Below are 22942 nucleotides of genomic sequence, written 5' to 3' on the forward strand. Positions count from 1 at the left end.
AAAATATATATAAAAAAAGATGCTGCTTCTACATATCTCTGATATGATATACGCGTTCTCTATTTAATGTACATAGATCGACCATAACAAAAACGGGTTAATCATGAGGACTTCAGGGAGAGTAGTGCATCAAGATACCTAACAAGTAGATAGATATTTAGATGCCTAAGTCTACATCACTGCCATACTTAGTCAGACAGCCACATAAGTGCAGCCAACTAACGCCTTAGGTAGACAACGGCTGTCGATCCTTGTTGCACAGTTCATGATGATGATGATAGGTATGAATAACGATTTCGACCGACATAGGCGCTAAATCAGATGCCAATGAGTGCAAACGGATGTTCAAACAGGATTCGAGGTCGAGGTGCCGATATCCTTTGTACCCGATAGACCGTAGACTTAAACTCGAGGATTCGAACGAGGTTCACCTGTTTGTGGTGTCTCTGTTAAAGTTCTAGAATCGCTGATGTGGTTCGGGTGGACGCTAACCCGATCGGGGCGGTTGACATCGACCGAGATGTCATGGCTCATGGGCAAAACCATCAAATTGCTTCTCTCCTCCAAACCCTCCATCCTCTCCAGCTCTCTTCCCGCCCTTTCCCCTCAGTTTCCCCCACCCCTGAGGTGCGTCTTTCCCCCATCAAAAACTCCTTTCCCTAATTACCCGCTTATCTCTTTACAGTTCTCTTATTTTCTCTTCCTCCTGTGGTGTTGCTTCGCTCCGCCCACCGTGGTGGCTCTGCTTTGCAAGCCGCTGGTCTCGCCGCGGTACCTGGTCGGTGCTTCCGTGCCCAACAATCTTCATCGTCTTCCAACCGCACTCACGACGAGCGGATATTGTGCCTGACGATTTATCCACCTTTATTTTTACATATACCTCCAGTTTACATGGCTCCGCGTCGTCATAACATCGGTGCTAGCCGACGAAGGAGGAGGGACGAGGATGGCGAGGATGAAGGCTCGATAGATGGAGAATTGGAGGACGATTCCTTGAGCGAAGGATCGGGCGTCAGTCATCAAGAAGATGACGATGCTGATGGTGAGGGAAGTGATGAGAGCGATGATGAGTTGTTTATTTCCCCGCAAGGGGATCACACAAATGGGCATCGTATCAACGGTCGTGTGCCCGAAGCAAGTCGGCAGCCGGGTAGATACCATTCTGCATCCCCCGGGAAACGGGCTACATTCAACGCCATTTCCGACACGGAGGCCATGATGAATGGGATGAAGATCTCTAGTGATGCAAGTGAGATGGCCGAGATCCATTTTAATCAGATGAAGGGAGAGTCCAGCCAACAGACTGGGAGGACACCGTCCGCACCGCCTACGGAACCTAGCAGAGAAACATTTGCGGAGAGGAAACGCCGTGAACATGAAAAATACTCAAAGGAAAGGGATGAAAATCCAGCGTTCGTGCCCACTCGGGGAAGCTTCTTCCTTCACGACAAGCGTTCTACGGAGTCCATGACAAACGGTTACAAGCCATTCAACAAGTCCAAATCAAGGCCCTATGGTCTGATTGTGGATGGGAATGTGCGCAGGTATATATTTCTTTCTCCCTCTGTCATGAGAAAGATCTGTGCTAACAAATGACAGGCCGCCCTTAAAGCCAGCTGCTAGCGAAGGCCAGTGGACACATGATCTTCACGATACGGTTGCTGGCGACGATCATCTTGTTTCTAGATTCCCTGCTACGCAGTCATCTATACCCAGCAACCCTCCCAAGGCTGTCCCCACAGCTCCTAGGTCGTCACCTCCTAACCGATCCTTTTCGAGTACTACATTGATTGGGAATGTACCTGTTGTGGTATTCTTGCCGGGAATGACCCGCTCAATTTCTTATCCCGCGGTTTCTAAGAGGCAGCATACTCGTCTACCCCAGCACCGGCCTCCTTTACGTCGAGACAAACCTGTTCGAATTTCGCTCCCAGGACAACAAGCAAGGTATATATTTCCCGCGACGGAGAGGTCGTTCATATTTATCCCACGAGCATTGCGACCAAATCAGCAAGCTTTTCGTGGTCGCGGTCGTGGCGGATTCTACGGAGGACGACGTCCTAGTATCTATAGCGGCTCTACCTACACACCAAGTGTCTCCATGAGCCGACGATCATCAGTCGGAAAAGCGGCATCGCAGGACGAGTACCACTCACCAGCCGGCTCGGTTCTATCAAGGCAAGCTATATTTACGACAGAGAAAGGCAAGCCGGTAGTTCGCCTTCCTCCCCCCAGACCTCCTGGGGGTATGCCACCTGCAACTGTCGGCGCAGTTCCCGCTCCAGCCGTGCCACCACCTCTTTCTCACTCACAATCTTTGAACCCCGCGTATCGCGAGAGCCGTCCGGCTCCGATACCTATGCATCAGCCTCGCCCCCAGAAGGCAGTATCCGTTGCCGACATTGAAACACCAGCCAGCTTTCCCTTTAACCCCCCTCAGCCACAGCAGGAACAGCCATTCCATCACCAGGTGCCTATGCCTGCTCATGGCCCCATATATGCTCCAGACACTTCTGGTCCTCTCCCATCTGCCCACCCCTCCCTGACACCGTTGTCCCAAATACCTGAACGTGCGATCCACGCTCAACCCTTCCAGCCGTATGGGTTCCAACAACCCCAGGCCTTCTACCCGGCCACTTATCCTGCTGGCACCGTCTTTTACCCGGGTTCGGGGGCTGAGTACCCACCGTATAATGCTGCTGCGGGACCTGGAACATCTATGCCACCCTTCCCTCCTGGACAGCAACCCCAGTATATGGTACCTGGTGCTCATACATCACCGGAACAATCGTCGCAAGCAGGAACTGTTGCACACGAAGCGGGTGGAACGGTCTATTTTTACGATGCTACGCAGATGTACCCGAACGCATCTTTTCCAATGCCAGGTGCTCCCGGTCCTGGCGGAGTTGTTGGTATGGGTGGCATGATGACGCCCCCAGGCACAACTTATTACTATCCTCAGCCCCAAGGAGAGATGTATTACGCATCTCAGTGAAAATGGGAGAAGAGGTACCGTTCTCTTAGCATTCTATGTTATCGTTTCCTTTGTCCTTTCTCGTCTATTTTTCATAATGGTTTGCCATCCTTTCCATGAATATGGACATGTCCACGTGTTTTCCCTCGTTAGTTTTACGAACTTCTATTGTCGCTGTTTTGCTGGAGCATTATTTTCTTTCTCCATTTCCTCCCTATCTCTCTTTCATTCCATATATGTGTGTGTGTGTGTCTCCATTTTTTTTTTTTTTTTTTTTTTTTTTTTTTTTTTTTTTTTTTCCCCCCTCTCTCTTTCCTTGTACTTGAGTGGCCTCGGTCGCGCCGGCTCTGCTCCTCCATCGGTTGTGTCTGATCCGTGGTTAGATTAGGATTTCATGCATTTACTAGCGATTGTTTCTTCATCATCAATTGTGATTTCGTGTCCGGGGATACCTCATGATTTGTATGGATACCGCTTTTTTTTTTTTTTCTCGAGCGGATGATTCGGTGTTGCCCTCAACGCATAGCTAGTTGGCTGACGGCCATATCACTACCATGTTTTCCACGCATATGTTTTCACCATAATCCGTTGATATGCGAGTTCTGGCGAGCGAGCGTGCCCCGCCTCCTCAGGTTGCAGGATTTCTACGTAATTATGCATTGGTATTCCAAGGTTTTCCGCCACGTTCATTTGACTGGTAGGGATCAATGTGTTTGTAAGCTCTGACATGACGGTGTTGTTTCTTTCGTTCTCCGGTTTTTTTCTTTTCCTTTTCCTTTTTTCAATTTTTTCGTATCTTTTTTTCTTTCTTTCTTCTTCTTCTTCTTCTTCTTCTTTTTTTTTTTTCGTGTGATGTTCCGATAATTGATTCTCCAAAAGTGACTATCGAAGGGGAAGAATACCAAAGAAATGAAGGGGTCGAATCAAATGAAGTGTGCTCAGTTCATGTTTTCTCTGTCAGTAAGCCTTTCTCTGATAAATGTAAGTTTACCTCACATCTATGCATCCAGTAAGTATGGATGTGTCTGTGTGTACTATGCTGTACTCCGTAATGGGAGAGAAGATAAACAAAGGGGAACATGCGAGTAGTGACAGCTGGACTGCAAGATGTACCGACTCTGTAAGGTCTGTATATGTATGTATGGATGGTATGGCCGCGGTCAGTAAGTTACCTGTAAGCCCATTTCCTACGTACAGTTGTACAGCGTCTCATAGGGAGGTACCTCTCTGGTACTTTTCTCCTCCCCAGGATAACAAACTAGTAGGTCACCCCAGCAGACAGCTGGGGAAAAGTACTAAAAGGATACTTACTTCGGGGGATCGACCAACCGCCAACCACCAGCATGGATCCGCCTCACCGCCTCCTCCCGGATGCAGCCAGAATGGAGCAGATGACCGCCAGGCAGCCAGTCCGCTCTTTAACCCGTCGCTCTCTCTCTTCTTTCTCTCCCCTCTTTCTCTGCTTCGGCTGGTTTGGTCGACCCCCTCTGTACTTCCTTCCAACTTTCCTCGCAATCCTGTCTCGTGTCTGATTTATTTATTTCTATCATCGTCATCTTGATCTTTATCATCTTCATCCATTTCCCCTTCTTTCTTATCCTTATCATTGTTAATTAAGCTCATCTTGGGCCTAGTGCCGCTAGCTTCCTTCTGGCGTCTCCTCTCGTCTAGCAGAGTCCGCACACCATGTCGACCTCTGCTCTCCCTACTACGGCCGTCAGTCCCACTACCATTATTACCTTGAAGGTGCTTCATAATGGTAGTAATCGGCGTTTCAAGGTGCCTCTGAGGGAGCTTGGAGCTCGTGTTCTGCCCCAGAAGGTATGTCATGTCCCCACTCGAGCTCCCGACCGGGTCCTTTTGTAGTCCATCTTCCCCATACTGTTGGGACTGTCAACCCACTCCTCCTGAAGCTGTCCATTTCCACCTTGGGGACCTCTTCGTTTGACGTCAACTGTATAATACCTATCATCACGCTCTGGCAACCATCTAACAACCCATTCGGATTGGTGCTAATTTCTGGTCTCGTGTCATAGCTCCGTCAACTTCTTGGCATCCCAGAGGATGTCAACGTCATCTTCGAACGCTACTCCGACAGTGCTGGTTGCTTCGTCCACCTAGACAGCGACAACCCCGCTGTCTACAAGCAGCTCTATCGAGCCGCTAAAGCCAAACTGAAACTGCGTATCAAAGCTACCGTGGTGGGTGAGAGTAGTTCTCATGTCCCACTTCCTGAGGAACAGCAGCAGCCCCTTTCGAGGTATAGCTACCTCCAAACGGTCCTCAGTTCTCCGCTGCCCGAATCTCAGGGTGAAAACCTCCTGTTGGAATCACCAAACACTTCCACGGAAACTGTGGCGGAAGAAGCGGATAAGTCAGCCATGGTGGAGCCAGAATCCATGCAGTCGCCCAACGATGCCAGTGCTTCTCAGCCCCAGTATCGGGACTTTGTATTAGGCCAGGACAGCCTCGATGTTCCAATAGTGTCCCATAAATCTTCCACTGGAGTGTATTGCATCGACTGCAATCACTGTGGGCGTTCTATTGCCAACGAGCATTACCACTGCGGTATCTGTGAAAATGGTGATTACGATCTGTGCCTCGACTGCGTAGAGGCCGGAGTCGCCTGTCCAGATGAACACCATTGGCTGATAAAACGATGCGTAAAGGATGGAGTCATCACCAACAGCACAACGGAGAGGGTACCTCCTCAAAAGGTCAAGGTTGAGAACAACGCATCGGAACCCGTTCCAGAGCTCGTCTCAGAAGACATTCCTAGGCCCCTTTCCGCTGTCCAAGAGCCCCCAGTCATCACCGAGGAGCGCATTTGCAATGGTTGCCTAAAGGGTACGCAAAGAAGCTTCTAAATTTTCCCCTTCTTTCATAAACCCTCGTGATGCACTAACTTGTCTTAGAACTCGACGAGACCAAAATGGTGTCTTGTGCTGACTGTGATGATTATGACCTCTGCATTACTTGTCTCTTGAAAAACCTACACGGTCATCATCCCGCACATTCCTTCTCCCTACTTCATGACCGCGAGTTCTGTTTGAGGACCATGGTTCTGTCCCGTTGCAAGCCGGGCCGTCATCATCAGCATGCCGCTATCTGCGATGGCTGCGACAAGGTAAGATTCGTGAATGCCTTGGGTGTGTAAGCACAGGGCACGAAGGGCTAATACCTCCTCAGAGCATCGTCGGCGTACGCTACAAATGTCTCACTTGTCCTGATTGGGATTATTGTTCGGAATGCCACCTGAAGGCATCACAGCGCCACCCAGGCCATCGCTTCGCTCCGCTTTACGAAGCAATTGCCGAGCCATTGTCATCCCACGAGGTTCACTATGGAATCTTTTGCGATGGCCCACTTTGCAGAAGCCGGCCGCGATCTAATTACATCACCGGAGTTCGCTACAAGTGCTCCGTTTGCTATGACACGGATTTCTGTGCCAAATGCGAGGCTCTCCCGACCAATCCTCACAACCGCACCCACCCAATGGTCATGCTCAAGACCCCGGTGCGGAATGTCACCGTCAGCACTCTCCAGGAAGATAGATCTGGTAACAAACAGACAATCTCCTCTGGCGATCGGACACAAAGGTCCACTTGGACTCAAGCTACTGCGCCACCTGAAACCGAGACACCAACCCAGGAGGCACCAGTGAAGGAAGGCCAAACTACACCTGAGTCACCCTTCACAGAGCCAGCCAAGGTGGACGAGGCGCCCGCCACTGAACCAGCGTCTAGCTACCAGGCTTTTTTTATCCGTGATACTGTTCCGGATGGCACTAGTATGACTCCGAACAAGGTTTTCCAGCAGACCTGGACCCTCTACAATCCTGGCCCCCTTGCTTGGCCCGTTGGAAGCGACGTACGCTTCGTTGGTGGCGATTCGATGTTTAATGTGGATACAAACCATCCATTAAGCCTTGATTCGATCTCCGCTGCCATGGAGAGCAACAAACTGTTGGCACCCTTAGAGCCCGGTCAGAGCGCTGACTTCACTGTGACGCTGAAGGCTCCTAGTAGAGTGGGCACGGCGATTTCATACTGGCGATTGAAGCTTTCCAATGGCATGCCCTTCGGCCATCGACTGTGGTGTGATATCCAGGTGCAGGATGGCGCAACCAGCTCGTCCGACCCTATGACCCCGGAGTCAAGGACTGTGGAGGAAAGTTGCCCACAGAATGAGGTGCCTCCCACCAACAGTACTGAACGCCAAGGAAGTCAGATGATTTTCCCCAAGCTGGACAAGGAATCGCCGGACGCCAGCATTCATGTGGGAGTGGCACCGGCACCAGCGGCACCCTCGCTGTCCAATGCATCCGAGCAGGAGATTCTGGAGGATGTAGAGAGCTTGACCCTTGGTGACGACGACACGGAGGCTGGGTTCCTGACTGACGAGGAGTATGACATCTTGGACGCTAGCGACCAAGAGTACATGGACGCGAAGTCGGCCCGTACTTGATTAGGTTGAAGACATGGGCTGGAAGTGAGGAGGAGGATACTATTTCTTGCTCACTTTTAATGGTGATTTGTTTTTTTTTGTCGTTCGGTTTTGTTTTGTTTCCTTGCCTACGTTTACGGAAATCGAGGAATTGTGATGGAACGGATGTGTGTGCTCTAAAGGGAAAATGGAATAAATGAATGGAAATTAACCAGCACTCCTCTTTCTTGCTTCATATGAATGAATGTGAATGATGTTGTTGGTCTCTATGCGACAGACCGTTTTACCCCGCTCTGCTGCATCTCTTTCTCTTTATTTCTCCCTCGGTTTCTCTCTCTCCTCTCTTTTCTCTGTTGGCCCCGCTGCCGATGAAACGAATGTACTTCTGATCATGGCCTTGGCGGTCATCCACATACCTGCAGATCGTTTCTCTTGCCGATGAGTAAATATAAATCATGGGGGAATCCACCGGTGGTGCAACGGCCTCGCCCCTACATTCTGGAGTGGGCGGTCGTCAGCTCATCCCCTGCAACGTATCCCCTTTCTTCCCCTCGCTCTCCTACGTCAGACACCCGGATACATAATCCCGTCCCAGGACTGCTGGCGCCATGAGGTCGCTGGTGCAACTGACCATCCTCTGTGCCCTCTTGGCCAGGTTCTATGGCCCCGTCACCCATTATTTTACAGTGTTGGGGGCGTTCCGAGCACCCAATCACGCAGTGAGACTGGCCACCACGCCGTCCTTTGTCAAGATCGAGGACACAGTACAGTGTGAAGATATGCACTACTATCCGCCTACCCGGAAGATCTTCACGGCGTGTGAAGACTCCTTTGCCTCTCGTTTCCAGTGGTTCCCAGCATTGGGTCACTTCGACGGGCCAGGCGATTCAGTCGGGTCACTTCATGTCATTGACCCCCAGGTGAGAGAATCTGTTTTCGCTGTTCGGAAACGAGGCTAAATTGGCGAGTTCTGGCCAGACCATGAAATCCACTCGCCTGAAGTTCCAGAATTTTGAAGGTCCATTTGTGACCCATGGGATCGATGTCATCGAGGATCCCGACAGGTCTGGGGCCGTGTATATCTTCGCGGTGAATCATCTACGCAATCCCGAGTACGACGAGACGGGCACCAATGCCCAGGACGTGTTCAAGGCTCGCTCCCAGATCGAACTCTTTCACCATATCTTGGGAACGAGCACCGCTACGCATGTGCGCTCGGTTCGTCATCCGTTGATCACCACGCCGAATGATATCTACGCCAAGAGCCCGTCCTCCTTCTACGCCACCAATGATCATTTCTACCGCCATGGGCTTAAGCGGCACATCGAAGACGCTTACCCCTGGGCGAAATGGACCAACGTGGTTCACGTTCGGTTGGACCAGCTGAAGTCTGCTGCCAGCCCGGAGGCGGGAATCAATGCCACTGTCGCACTGAGTGGGATCAAAAACAGCAATGGGATTGGCCATGGTCAAGACGGGGAAGAGATACTTCTCTGTAATGCTATCGGGGGTATCATGTATCGCGCCCGGGCAGACGGTGAGACCAGCAGTATCTCCATCCTGGATGAGATCCGCTTCGACAGCACGATCGACAACCCCAGCTACTTCGCGGACCCTTATCGTACCGTCTCTGACGATGCCAGCGGTTATGTCCAGGCGGGACTCCTAAAAGCCATGAACCTCAGCCAGTCCCATGGCGATCCCAGCGCCAAGGACGGAGTCACAGTCTGGTATACCCGACGGAAGGCCGCAGCTGACGGCGTTATGTCTGCGGAATGGGAAACGCGACAGATCTTCGAAGACGATGGAAGCAACATTCATACCGCCAGCTCGGCATTGTTAGTGCCAGTTGAGTCACCGAAGAAGGCACGGCTGTTTGTGACGGGGTTTTCTTCGGAGAGTGTCGTTGCAGTCGATGTGGACCTATAGTTTTTCCCTCTCATTTTTCTGTCTTCTCTGATGCCATGGAGAATGAGATACGTTCGTTACGATTGCAGTTATGTGGTATGAAGCTAGAATACCGGATCAGAATGCAGAGTAATTCAATATATTGAAATAACTTCTCGCTAGTAGGATACATCAAATAGAGACTAACTATTCAATAGGACCCTCCAAAGCCTTGATAACATCCGCAGTCTTCATAACCTCCGCAAACTCCTCTTCCAGACTAGCTATCGAAACCGCATGGATAATCTCCGGATCGATTTCCCCCCTTCGCGAAGGACGCCGTAGCATCTTCCACGAGGATGATCCTCCCCGAATCAACAGGGACATCATTCAACACGCCATTGTCGGGGTTGATCCGAATCGGACCCTGCGGGTACCGATCCACGACGCCCAGGTTGGCAGCCATGCGCGTCGTGGTGGAAACACAATGTTCCGCAGTGAGACCGGCCATGATAATCTGACGAATATCGTGCGCCCGAAGATGAGCCTCCAGATCGGTTCCGATGAAGCTCGAATTGACACATTTCCACATCACCGTCTCCGAGCCGTCTGTCGAGGGCTGCGCGAAGTCCAAGGGTCGGATGCCGTTCGTCGGGTGATAGGCGTGAAGAAGGGATTCAGGAGAGGTGGAAGAGTGGAAGATGTGGATGACCTCTAGGTTTTGTTTGGAGGACCTTTCAGAGGACCTTTGAATGGCGGCTCGAAAGGCCCTCAGGAGCGATTCGAGATTGGTTTCATAGTTGGGGTTAGAGCGAGCGGGGCGGCTCGGATGCAGGAGACCGGATTGGTTGTCGATCAGGATGAGAGCAGTGGGGAGTGTGAGGTCGAGAGACATCGTGAGAGCTGATAACAGGGAATTGGTATATGGTAGAGTGTTCCTCAACAATAGTAGATACTATCACCTGACGTAGGTCGTGGGCAGCAATAAGTGTGGGGCAGCATCATGAGTCAGATATGATTCTGACATGGAGGCATTGATTTGTAAGGATGGAGTAGATCCACAGAATACGAATGAATGTGGAATCCAAGAATAAGAGCTGAAGAGAGGAAGAGACGATGAATTATGAACAACACGGGATACTGTATGCCTGCCTGCATCTGTACTCCGGCTGTCTGCCTCAGGCTCCAATATACGGCATGCTTACTCCATATTCACAGGCATCCTCATATTTTTCTATTTTTCTCTCTTCATGATTATTCTATCAATTGCACCCACCCATCCTCGCATGTATAGAATGTCGGCATCTCTCTGCCCCCACAGGGTACTTCTGGGTCATTCTCTGTCTCCATCCATCCTCTCTATTACCTCCCTCCGACGTCGTGAACAACTTCTCACCTCTCGCCGTCACGCTCATTCCTCATCCAGCAAAACACACACACGTCCTTCATCCTCCGCTCAGCCTGTGACGTCCACCGTTCCTTCCACCACTACAACTGCAACCACCTCCCTAGCCAACGATGTGAATCCACCGCCGAGTACCCGCCCAGCGGATCTGAATCTTCCCAACCCCATTGTGCCCTCCGCCGCAGCGACAGAGAAACTCAAGCGCTTCATCTCCATGGGTCGTGCCTATCTTTCCTTCTACAAGACGGGCCTGAAGAACGTCTACCATAACTACCGCGCCTCCATCCCTCTACGTTCCTCCCTCGGCATCAACCCGTACCTACCCATCTCACCTCCCCCGCCGACCAAGCACGGCAAGGCCTTCGCCGCGTTCGACAACGCCGTCCGCACGCTCCCTCTCAGCCGGTCCAATTTCCAACTAATCCGACGCGCCGCCTATGACTTCCGTCGCATGGTCCCCTTCACCCTTATGCTCATCGTCTGCGGCGAATTGACCCCCCTGGTCATCCTCGCCCTGGGCAGTGCCATCGTGCCATTCACCTGCCGCATTCCGCGCCAGGTCGAGAAGGATCGCGCGTTGCATATAGCCCGCAAGCGCGCCGCGATGACCGCGCACGAGCTCGCCGCCACGGGCTTCTTGACTCCCGTCGCAGTGGGGTCCGAGCAGGAGCTGGATCTCTTGGTCCGTATGTATGCGCATCCCGCCTGGATCGAAACCGCCTCGGCCGAGGAGATCCTACGCGCCTGCGCCGCCTTGGGTCTGGTGAAGTCCCATACCCGGCCGGTCGCGTTGGTCTCCCTCCTCTATCGGGATCGACTGCGACGGTATGCCGAGTACTTGAATCTGGATGATCGCTTGATAAGGAAATGTGGCGGCGTCAAGGAATTGGAGGCAGCGGAGGTCCGTATCGCGGTAGAGGAACGTGGCGGAGTGGGAATCGCCCAGGATAGCGAGGGTTGGGATGCCGAGAGAGTGGAGAGACGTTGGTTGGAAAGATGGTTGGAACGGAGAGTTAAACAATAGATCTCGTATCTGATAGATTGTACATATCTTGTATAGTAACTTTCCATCTCTTCTTCTCCCTCTTCCTCTAGGTCACATGATGGATTCTATGGTTATATTTTGTATGCTTACGTGATTCAGGTATTAAATCAATCCGCTCAAGTCGTAGCCATAAAAAATAACTTTAATGTACAAGGACTGTCCTCCGTCTGGCTTCAGTCCGCACCGTCCTCTTTCTATCATGGTCTTATATATCCGCTTATCACGCTAAACCAAGATCCAAGAAGGTCAGGTCAACGACCCCCAAATCGCTCGGCGGATTTTGCTTGCGCCGCATTCCGGACTTGTTTGGCCCATCGAAGCCCGCAACTGTTGCAAAGGTCGCGATTTCCACTGGGTCCGCGGCGCCATTCGGGCGTGCGCTTGCTCTGGCACATGGCGCAGCTCTTCTCCGCCAACACACTGCTCAACTTTCGCTTCCGCTTCTTCTTGCGTGCGAGCAGTTGCTGCAATTCTTCGGAGAGCGTCCGATTCTCCTTTTCCAGGTCGCGAAATTCTACTTGCCAACTCGTACCCCGGGTCGGCATCAGCTCGGGAAAGAGGGCAGATTTGTGTGGAGGCGAAGCGTGGTGATTACCGGCGGGGGCTTGGTTCGCTCCCTCCTGAGCTGACTGTGCCGGGAGTAGGGGTGTCGGCGCTGGGGATGCGCCTGTCGCTTTCGGGAAGCTCATCTTCGCGGCCAAGAAGGAAGGTTTGCATCCTTCTGTGGTGTCACCTGGGTACAGCGTGGTGTGCACCGGGAGCATATGGCCCTTTCGATGACGAATCTTATGCCGGAAACTGGCCGGCTGGCCGTTTCGAGACAATCCCAGAGCTCGCTGTGCCTCCCCACGCGCGTCGGTCAGCTCTTGTATGCTCTTCCCAACCAGAGTATCCGACATGCGGCCCAGGACTGCCCGCGTCCTGGAAGACATGAAGAGAATGATCCCCGAGGGGGACAGTTTGGCCCAAAGATCACTTTCAGCCAAATCACCCGGCGGGACCTTCGCGAGCTCGTCGAGGCAATACACTGGACGGACTCGTCCAACCAGAACCATGAAGCGACGTTTCCGATCCGCTATGTGCCACGACCCATGACTCTCGAACCATATATACCCGCCATACTTCTTTCGGATCCGGTACACCACGCTGACAGGGTCAGTATTGGTACTAGCACGTAGATCGCGGGTGATAGGTCCGATATCACTAGGATGGCACACTGTCGACAAGGTCTTGCCCACTAGTTCAGCCGGTTCGTACTCCAGAACGTTCCGGCAGGAAGCAGACAGATACAGAAATTCACTTTCAAAGGAGAGCACATGGATCACATCATCGGTATTCTCGATCAATACGCGGTCCAAGTAGTGCTTATAGCTTGGGTCTAAACAGCTGATCCTGTCCAGAATTGTTGACACGTCTTCATGTCCAAACATAACAGCTAGGTCAGGGTCGGTCATGAAGATGTCCGGGGGAGGCGCCACATAATTGGGCAGTTGTGTCCGTTGATAGTTAATCATGTAGGTACCATCTGCAGTTCTGATATCAGTTCAGAGCACTGGAACTGGTCGTAGCTACTTGGTATAGACCATACCTGGATTTGTACTGGTGACCGCATTGGGTTTCTCGACAAGATCGACTTGGAACCCAACGTAGAATCGATAGTCACCGGAATTCCACCTGACTGGTATCATTGTAATCAAGTTCACAAACGGTTGACCACCTTTCCTGTAGTTTATCATACTAGTTTGAATCTCCATTCGGTCCTCAATGGTTGACCGCAGACGGAAAGCAGTATGCGGGTCGACAAAAGTCCGCTGCATTCCTCGCTGGACCATGCCATCCGGCCCTTGTAGAAAGCGACAGTTCCGGCCAATGATTTCTCCTTCTGAGTAGCCCGTGAGCCGTTGGAAAGCCTCCGAAACGTAGACAATGGGTTGATCATCTTGGGAGATGTCACAGAGTACAAATGCACATGACAAATCCACGGTACCAAGTTTGATCTTCGAATCTGGTCGTGAGACTACTTCAGCCTACAGTGGAAAGATTAACGGATGGGCGTTGGAAATCAGGGTGCTCCTTGTGCTTGACCGCCTATATCACAAGGTCAAGCGTGGGAACCTACCAAAATGTCTGGGATATCAATGCTACTACTGGAACAGATGCTCTTATATTGGGAGGGTTGACTCCTCATATCCGACCTGGAACACGACGAAGATGCTTCACGGTAGACGCATCAGTCTAATGAAGCACAGATTTGAAATTGGAGTAAACCCACCCTTCACTGGTGACGGCCTTTTCGGCTGAATAAACCGATGGGCGGTGGCAGCACTCGACGGTAGGACCGACAATTGAAGCGCCCGCGGTCGCCTACGAGACATGTCCGAGTCGGTGGGTTGAAGGTCACCTGGGGATGCTATACTGGCAGGTCCTACCAGCTGAACGCGATGATAGGCTTCAGTGGTGGGATGAGATGGGGCCCAGTACGTACTGGGGAAGGCTCCTTGGGGCTGCATGGTAGCGAACTGTGCAGTATGGTCCAAATTTATTGCTTGCGACTGAAATGAAGCAAATTGGGATACAGAACGCTGCTGTTGTAGGGGTTGGCTATGATTCTGGTTCAGTTCCAATGCCAAGGACGATGGGAACGAAGTGTTGTATGCAACTGGGTTTCCAGACGCTAACTGCATAGCGGAGTGTGGATCATATGGGAACAGAACGTTCGACACGGGACCATCGGGGTAGCTAGTGGTGGACTGGAACGGCAAGTTGGGTGTTTGAAGCGGAAACATGAAAGTCGAATTGGCGGCCAGCATTTCCGGTCTCTCTGCTTGATAGGCGAAGTTCTCGACCTGCATTTGGTCGGGGGGCGTGAAGGACATCATCTGGCCATGCTGGTCATCGGAAGGTTGAGGTTGACCCAACTGATTGTTCTCTGACGGAGGCCAATAATACTGGTGGTCGTAGAAGTCCCCATGGAACCCTTCCATCCTGCAATTGGCACCGATCGATTCGATTCACGGGGATAGAGCCAATAAAGGAAAGACATCAACGATTTCAGACGGATTATTGGGATTTCAACGGCAACTGGCTCCAGTAAGAGTCCAGATCGGTTGAATAGTAGGACGATAATTCCTCCTAGACCGGGGGAAAGAATTGAACCGCACACAATTTGGGGGTGTATGTGAGGGAAAAGAGAGAGATTCACAGTTCAGACCAGTTTAATATAAGGCAGTACTATGTAGAGTCTATACGATCATAATAAAAAAGAAAGGTGGGAAAGAATAGAATAAAATAAATCCTCAACACTATTAGTGCAACTAACTGGGAGAGGGGGGAAGCGAAGAAGAACTTGGTGGACAAAATAGGAGAGCGACAACCAGAGGGGTTTCCGCCGCCGCCACAGCAGCAACAACAATGACGACAACGACAAAGACAACGACAGTCCTCTCTCTCTAATATCAACTTAGAAAGAGATTAATATCGAGAATCAGGGAAATGCCACCTGCACGAACGGGTCGTCCGGATGTGGATTTGTGCCAATTAACGGATGCGCCGTAGGGACCGCTCCCTGATGTGTCTGAAGTGGAAGGGGGAAGATTTGTGACGGGTCAATTCAGCCGAGAGGGGAAGATGAAATGGAAAGGAGGAAAAGAAGTGGTGTACTTGCAGTAAGGAGATGGATAGCAGCGAGAGCATCCATCATTGCGCATATTATTAGTACTCCGTATTATGGTGGTAGTGGTGATGGTTATGGATATTGTTGTTGTTGCTGTTGAGTGTGCCTGAGGATGTCATCATTCCCGTGATTGATCACGTGAGTTTTGGGTCAAACCTATGGGTCTTTCTATCCGGCTAGTAGAATCGTGATACGGAGGGGAGGCATCCACAACAATGGTCTTGTGGTGATAGTTCACTTAAAACTAGTCACTCTGGGGTTTCCACAGTGGATCGTCCTTGGAAATAGATTCCTTCGCGCTTCCCGACTCGGTGATTGGATTAGAGACACTCCCAAGGAAACTGACTCGAGATGGGATCGATGGATCTCGAGATCTTTGGGGAACCATTTACTTCAGACAGGGGTTCTTCCATTCAACCCTTTTTTATTTACTTTTATGTGTTTCGTTCCACCCTTGCTTCTTTCGCTTCCTCCCATCCTCCCTTTCTTCCCTCCATCTACCTCTCTCTTTGAACATTGTTATTCTCTTTGGGGACAGACTAGTCGGCTTCATGGGTGATACTCGATGTACAATACATTCTTAGTGAATTGATCTTCATTCCTTGATCAACATTCCCCTTTTTTCTTTTTTTCCCCTTGAGGTTGGACCCTCTTTTACTGTGTAGTTCTAATAACATCATCAACTGTGTTCTCTCAGCTTGTTGCTGTGTCTTGTAAGCTTTCTTTTCTTTGTTCCCATTTCTCTTTTTTTTTTTTAATTTCTTTCCTTCAAATCCCTTCAATGAGATTTGCTCTCCCTCGTGACCTTTAGCATTGATCGCGCCACTCAACGCACCACGCGATGGCGGACGCATCAAACAAAATATCCATCACCATATGCGGGGATGGCGGATGCGGTATGTTGTGCAACATCCCGATCGTGCCCCCTAGCTCCACTACGTATAGAACTGTTTGCAACTGGAGTTGAGAGTCAGGGCTGCAAATTAATTAGCCATATGAATTATGGCATCGATCTAACGCACCTTCGTAGGAAAGTCTTCCATTACCCTTCGTTTGGTACGATCTCAATGGATTCATGAGTAAGTACGGCTTCTTCCTTGGCCTTCAAATCCAATGAATACCCCAATGCATTGGTCAATCGGGCTAACCAGTCCACAACGACAGATATGATCCTACCATCGGTAATACACCACCCCATCCGCCCATCTAGTCTTGAATCTGAATCCTTGACATTTCTAACATCGGCAATGTTTTTGCCGGGAACTGCAGAAGATTCATACTCAGTCACAAGGACTGTCGACGGGCTTCCATACTTTTTGTCCATCACCGATACGGCCGGCCAGGAAGAATATCGCGGACTATGGACGGCATCCAATCTGAAGTCGGACGCCTTCTTGCTTGTCTACGACATCACCAACGTGTCCAGTTTAGACGCATTGGACGAATTCATGGAGTTGATCGACCTCGAAGCGGAACAACGACTAGAGGATAACCAACGCCTATTGAAGGAGTTAGGGGTTTGTGCACAAGGCCTGGACGTAGGAATGCCCCCTCCAGTCAAACTTGTAGCTGGAAACAAGTGTGACCTGAAGGATAGTAGAGCCATCAGCGCTCGAGATGGGTTGGAATATGCCCGAAAACACGGGTGTGGATTCATGGAGACCAGTGCACGGGAGATGGTCAACATCGAGGAGACATTTGCCCGTACGACTCTTCTCCCTGCCGATTCGTTTTTGAAGGGGTTGAGGGTCTAACATTCTCACAGTCTTAGTCCGCCGTGTTGTGGAGGCTCGTCGGCTACATTACCAGAGAGCCATAGCCACAGCCAAAGCTCCTCATCCTGTAGGGCATTCGACTGAGAAAGTTCCTAGGAACAATACGCAGGATGCAGTCAATACCAACTCGGCAAACGAGACGTCTCGACGACTTAACTTTCTCCGTGGATTTAGGAAAGACGACGAGCGGGCCGAACAGCAGCAGACAAATGAGGCCTTGGGACATGAAAAGCCATTGGAATCAATATCACCTAGTCTGTGGAGGCGCCTGTGTTGCCGTGGGTAGTTTATGGCAGGATACATTCTCCTGGTTGCCTTCATGTTTTTTTTCTTTATTTTTGTCTTTTTCTTTTTTCTGACCCTTACTGTCAGTTTCATATACCCCTCAGGTCGCATTGCTCTGTATTGTAAGTATATTCGTCTTCTATTTCCTCTCGATTTTCTCGGCTCCTTTTCTTTCTTGATCTAGATGGCGCCAAGAATGGTCTATGAGATTTGACAGTTTATTCAGGTGAAACAAAATGCATCAAATAAATAAAAATAGAAGCTGTAGAAAGTACTCCGTAGGTAGTATGATAAGTCAATGAGATCATGAGAGACCAGGGGGTATCAAATCTATGAACGCATCCATCAACAGACAGGGCCATTCCCTATCGTCTTTAGGTTTGAACCACACGTAATTAAGTGATGATTCAGTGCATCTCATACACGGTGGGGCGGATTCTACTAGAATGCGGGATGACGCTATCATACCGTTGCAACAACGAGGGTCCAGAGCGCCTAGCGTCCCACTCGTAGAATCTAAGTTGATCTTTTGGACTGCAAGTACATGAACGGGCTCTATAGGACCTTGGTGACAGAATTCAGAAGTAGAACCCAGGGATGTGCCTAGACAGCGCAAAGATGAAGAAGACGTTGTCAAAAAGCTAGGAGCCAGCATCCGAGTGCTAGTAATACCCTTAGTCTATGGCCGTAGGACGATTGAAGACACCACCGCATCCTGTTCGTATGCTCCATATAAATGGACAGCATAGAACAAATGGGGTAAGTACTAAACTATGGTACGAGGTGGCAAGGATCATTTCTAGCGCTAAGCTTTCCGGCTCGTGATCAGGTGCAGATGAGCGATTATTGCCCCCCTGGGTCAGGTTGATTCATTCAACCCTCACTAGTTACTTGATTTCAACAAGGGCCAAACGAATTAGACACTCCGTCCCCGTTCGGCTTGGGTTTGCCGACAGTGTGGAAACCTGGGCAAACAGCTCACAAGAAGAGAGAGAAATTGTGCCGCCCCTGCCGTTTTATGCACGGCGGGCATGTCATATCTTATAGTATGGGCGTGGATAATTAGTTACTTACCTTACCTACTGCCTACGGAGGGATAAGAAGGTCCGCCCTATTTCTAACCCTTCATCGAGGACGGGACAGTTGGGATTTGATGATTTACTAATCATAAGGATTCAAAGTCCAGCCTCAAATTCAGACGAGGCACTTTATTCAGGTAACTACTCCTAGGTAGTCTAGACAGAGTCCACATAATCCGCTCGGATATACGGCTCTAAATGTGAGCAGGTTTCCTTCCGAATCGACAAAACCTTAACAAGTTGTAAAGATTGACTCATTCTTGTTTGAAAAGAAAAAAAGAAGAATTTTCCGATCAGCTAATCAATTCAGATCAGCAGATTGCTCGATGTGGAAGTTTCACTCCATCCAAGGGAATTGGCACCTCCGAGGTCCGAGCCAAGGCTCCGACCCTGCAGCTCCGTTATCCGTAGGCGGTATATCCCAGGTAAGAATACCACGACAGGTATCTCCCCGGTACGGTACGGTAAGGACTACGTACTGTACAGTATAGGTACAGGTATTCAGAGTATGTCTATAGATGTGGCTACAGTACCTTAGCAGTGTCAGTATCGACAATGAGGAAGAACTGTATAGAATAAGATCTGGAGACACCGACGTTGGGCTTAAAATCCGCGTTTGATTCCATGATGACTGGTCTTCCTATTGGATCGCATGGTCTCTGGCTAGTTCGACTACTGAATACTAGGTAAAGGCGCCGGGGTCTCCTTTGTTCCGAGGCCATGGTCGGTCGAAAAATACACCACACCGAACCAACCGATACCAACGGCCCCACCGTGGGAGGTAAGGCCAGGCCAACCCGATCCATTCATCCACTGTAGTGTCCAGACTAAGATGGTGTTCTTAATTAGAATTTAGAACTAACCACCAACTCCATCATCATAGGACCCGGAAGGATTATTTCCAATTTTTATTAAGAGCGAAAAAAAATTAAAAAATAATAATATTTAAAACAAATAATTATTACTTTGTAATGTAATGCCAATCCCAAGAATAACAATCATCCGTAATAATACATAATCTTCGATCACCAAGCTTCAGCTGGTTAAAAAGCACGTTGACCCTCCTTTGGAAACCCCTACCCGCAAAAAGTATTACTACTTGACTCTTATTGCTTCAGCAGATTTCCACTTGCTGAATTGCAACCTTAGCAACCGAGTTCTTGGATCCAACCGATCTGGTCATTATTCATTACGTCCACCGCCGAGAAGCTCGCATTGGTTCTTCACTCACTATCCATTGATTCTTAAACCTTGGGTTCTCGCCTTCTCGACATCGTTGGGTCATCGACCAACCTTAAAACATCCTGTCAATCAGCAACCGTTGCAACACCACACCGATAGGGAAGGATCTAAGAATAATAACACAAGATCCAACTGTCGAACTGGTGTTGATCTGGGATCTCTCTTTTCTCCTTCTTTATCCCATCTCTTTTCTCCTAACTAGCGTTTATGCTTCCAGGCATCGCGCATAGTTTATCTTTTCCCATATACATATACACACATATATATACAACCACACAATGACCGCACGTCAGCCTTCTCCTACATCGGACAATTCTCATTCGGACAACAATGTTCGCAAGAGGGTCTGTAAGGCATGCGATCGGTGTAGATTGAAGAAATCCAAGGTAAGCATGGCCACGGCCCAATCGAGCATCAGCGCGTTCTGATGCACTGACCCGGTGCAGTGTGACGGAGGTAACCCTTGCGGTCGATGTAAGGCGGACAATGCCATTTGCGTCTTTGGCGAAAGGAAGAAGGCTCATGACAAAGTGTACCCCAAGGGGTGAGCTTGCACCTTGGCATTTGATGTTATTTTTTGATTGTCTGTTCGGCTATGCTGGAACGGTGATGCTAACTCGCTCCCTGTCATGGGGTCTAGGTACGTTGAGATGCTCGAACAACAGCAAGCATGGCTCGTCTATGGTCTCCAAGAACTGTACCGACGGAGCAGTGAAGGCGAGGGCTGGCCGGGGGAGCCATTGAAATGCGAACCCAATGGTCATCCGCTCACTCACGATCTGCTCACCCGGTTAGGCGCTTTGGACCAGCACAAAGGAGAACATTTCGAGGAAAGCCCCGAAATGATGCAGCAGGAGTTGTGGAAGCAAAACGCGGGGCACATGCAGCGTCAGGACTCGTCAGATGGTAGCTCAGAGACCGCACATTCACCCGTTGTACCATCACGCTTCTCCGATGCCTTTTCTAGACAAGTGCCGCCCACGCCCCCTAATTTCAGCCCTTCCTCGCAGACGCAAGGTCCCACTATCAAGTCAGAGCCTCAGATGACCCCGACCAACCCTGCATTTGTGACGCCGTTGGCGATGCAAGGTGTCGTCAATCCCGTCGCGTTACAGGCGCCGCATCAATGGGCTAACAATAACTTCGGTGCCTTTGAAGATATGGATTTGATGACGACTGCCGACTATACAAACATGTCATTCGAGGACCCGATCTCGTCGCCAATGTTCAATCGCCAGATCCCCATGAATTGCATGATATCGTCTTCGTACTTAGACCCGAAGAACGATTACGAAGACATCAGCCAATTTCTAAATGCGAATGTACCAGAGATTGCATCTACCTGAGCCAAGATGGCCTGCACATTCAATGGCTTGCTTCAACATCTATTACACGCCGTATGATGTGACGCATGTATAATATACATGTTTTTTTCCTTTCCTCACTCTCAACCACGTTATCCTTCTACTTATGCCTTCTATTTTGAAAAATCATAACCTTCTCTAAGATAGGGAGCGAAAGGTTGCTTTGGGTTGTATAGTTATTTTTGGGGTTACTGGTCTCACATTCTTTATGCGGGAATTACAGGGCAATGAGGACGGCCCAAGGCGTTTTGGAGCAGGGGCTCAAAATACTGGTCTGGAACTCTGGAGCTATTGGGAGGAGTACCTATTTTTTGACGTATTTACCGTTTTCATTTACATCCGTTGTGAGTGTTGTACACAATAAATCATGCTATTATCTATATACAATTTTCCATGCCGAGCTTTGACCGAACCTTGGGTGACGTTGACCTGATGACTAATCGATAGATGGAGGACGTCATAATACCCGAGCTTATCTCCGGTGGTTGATGATGACACCATCTTGGCCTGATTAGGATGCTACACAAAGATCATGACACGTCGAGTTGAACTCTCGGGAAATCCTGCTTCTTTTTTATCATTTTTTAGTTTTCTTTTCACCTCGTACTGCGTACCGCTACAGTGTAAATGTCATCAACCCCTAGGAGGTATTGAACCTGTCTCCACCCTAGATGCGACGGATCACGGAAGAATCCACAATCACAGTCAGCCCAAGCGAACTAACTCGTTCTTATAGAATATTCCTTTTTTCTTTGATTCCACAACAACTCAACTCAAAAAATTACATAATTCCGTGGCCCGTCCGAATTGCCGACCCGCCGAGCCCATGCTAATCCCGCTCGGAGCTCAGTGACAGTAAGGTACTTGCCATTATGCCCAAAGTGGATGGATTAGTTAAATCTTCTCCTCGGTATTACGGCAGAATTCACTGATTCAGAAGGGTTGGGTCCTGACCATTTTTGGAGATTCCTTCCGAATCTTCAGTAGGGTTAGTCCATTGCCACTTCCCTATCTCGAACATCCACATGGCTGTGTTTGTGTATTTGTCACAATTTACCGTCTAGTCCTTAGATAGTCAGTGATTAATAATTGCAACCATAACTAGTTACCATGCGTAACTATTGACTTCCAAAGTTTTGATCCAGAAGAGTTTGTAATCCTTTGTAATCAAATCGGAGACTTCATTGGAAAGTTTCCTCATACTGCCCAATATACCTCTAGGGACTAAGCATGCATAAAACATGGATACGTGGTAGGACTTTGATCAGGCGACCAGTGGATGACAGCTCCTTACATACTCCGTATGTACAAGGTGAGTGCTGGGAATAGTCCGTGGTATATTTCCAAATATGGAAATACACAGGTCCGTAAGGTAATACGATCGATATCCTGGACCAGATCAGGTACCATCATAAATCTAAAGCCTCTTCCGCTGTTCTAACGGACGGGATTCCAAGGGTTAGCAATCTTGGCCGTTCTCATTGGCAAAAAGGAGAAGGAGAAGAAGGAGGGTTGGGAGATATTCAGAATAGTCAAATGTGGTCGACGGGCCTCGGCGACGGACGAAACGCATCCCGCGGATACCGATCCAGGCTGCACAGGGACAGGACGGACTCTCAAGCATCAGTCTTACATATACATACATGTTTACTTACTGTTTACCGTATCTTTGATGTTTTATGAATAAATAAATAGAGAGATATTAGCGTCCATAACATGCACACTGTGCAACTTGGTTCTGATATTCATCGCTGGAGTATTGCCCCA

At 49.7% G+C, this 22942-nt stretch overlaps 8 protein-coding genes across 8 annotated transcripts; 6 read left to right on the top strand and 2 right to left on the bottom strand.

Annotated features, from left to right (window-relative positions):
• Positions 1 to 891: 891 nt before the first annotated feature.
• ATNIH1004_006906 (uncharacterized protein) lies at positions 892 to 2995 on the top strand (the record flags this gene model as incomplete). Its single annotated transcript, XM_033571533.1, has 2 exons — positions 892 to 1544; positions 1600 to 2995. The coding sequence occupies 2 exons, from the start codon at positions 892 to 894 to the stop codon at positions 2993 to 2995; spliced, it is 2049 nt and encodes a 682-aa protein (XP_033424848.1).
• A 1665-nt stretch (positions 2996 to 4660) lies between these two features.
• ATNIH1004_006907 (ZZ type zinc finger domain protein) lies at positions 4661 to 7441 on the top strand (the record flags this gene model as incomplete). Its single annotated transcript, XM_033571534.1, has 4 exons — positions 4661 to 4795; positions 5011 to 5821; positions 5890 to 6101; positions 6164 to 7441. 4 exons carry the CDS (start codon positions 4661 to 4663, stop codon positions 7439 to 7441), a joined length of 2436 nt encoding a protein of 811 aa, XP_033424849.1.
• Positions 7442 to 8028: 587 nt separating this feature from the next.
• On the top strand, positions 8029 to 9349 carry ATNIH1004_006908 (serum paraoxonase/arylesterase family protein; the record flags this gene model as incomplete). The annotated part of the gene is made up of 2 exons (XM_033571535.1): positions 8029 to 8340; positions 8429 to 9349. The coding sequence occupies 2 exons, from the start codon at positions 8029 to 8031 to the stop codon at positions 9347 to 9349; spliced, it is 1233 nt and encodes a 410-aa protein (XP_033424850.1).
• A 238-nt stretch (positions 9350 to 9587) lies between these two features.
• On the bottom strand, positions 9588 to 10202 carry ATNIH1004_006909 (putative isochorismatase family hydrolase; the record flags this gene model as incomplete). Its single annotated transcript, XM_033571536.1, has 1 exon — positions 9588 to 10202. The coding sequence occupies one exon, from the start codon at positions 10200 to 10202 to the stop codon at positions 9588 to 9590; it is 615 nt and encodes a 204-aa protein (XP_033424851.1).
• Positions 10203 to 10602: 400 nt separating this feature from the next.
• On the top strand, positions 10603 to 11736 carry ATNIH1004_006910 (uncharacterized protein; the record flags this gene model as incomplete). The annotated part of the gene is made up of 1 exon (XM_033571537.1): positions 10603 to 11736. One exon carries the CDS (start codon positions 10603 to 10605, stop codon positions 11734 to 11736), a length of 1134 nt encoding a protein of 377 aa, XP_033424852.1.
• A 272-nt stretch (positions 11737 to 12008) lies between these two features.
• lreA (GATA transcription factor LreA) lies at positions 12009 to 14741 on the bottom strand (the record flags this gene model as incomplete). Its single annotated transcript, XM_033571538.1, has 4 exons — positions 12009 to 13282; positions 13346 to 13784; positions 13877 to 13971; positions 14030 to 14741. The coding sequence occupies 4 exons, from the start codon at positions 14739 to 14741 to the stop codon at positions 12009 to 12011; spliced, it is 2520 nt and encodes an 839-aa protein (XP_033424853.1).
• Positions 14742 to 16596: 1855 nt separating this feature from the next.
• Positions 16597 to 17491, top strand: ATNIH1004_006912 (putative RAS small monomeric GTPase; the record flags this gene model as incomplete). Its single annotated transcript, XM_033571539.1, has 2 exons — positions 16597 to 17134; positions 17196 to 17491. 2 exons carry the CDS (start codon positions 16597 to 16599, stop codon positions 17489 to 17491), a joined length of 834 nt encoding a protein of 277 aa, XP_033424854.1.
• Positions 17492 to 20089: 2598 nt separating this feature from the next.
• On the top strand, positions 20090 to 21157 carry ATNIH1004_006913 (Zn(II)2Cys6 transcription factor domain-containing protein; the record flags this gene model as incomplete). Its single annotated transcript, XM_033571540.1, has 3 exons — positions 20090 to 20197; positions 20258 to 20355; positions 20452 to 21157. The coding sequence occupies 3 exons, from the start codon at positions 20090 to 20092 to the stop codon at positions 21155 to 21157; spliced, it is 912 nt and encodes a 303-aa protein (XP_033424855.1).
• Positions 21158 to 22942: the final 1785 nt, after the last annotated feature.

The sequence above is a fragment of the Aspergillus tanneri genome (genome assembly GCF_003426965.1).
Source record: "Aspergillus tanneri strain NIH1004 chromosome Unknown AapTan_7_pilon_pilon_pilon, whole genome shotgun sequence".
NCBI lineage: Eukaryota > Fungi > Ascomycota > Eurotiomycetes > Eurotiales > Aspergillaceae > Aspergillus > Aspergillus tanneri.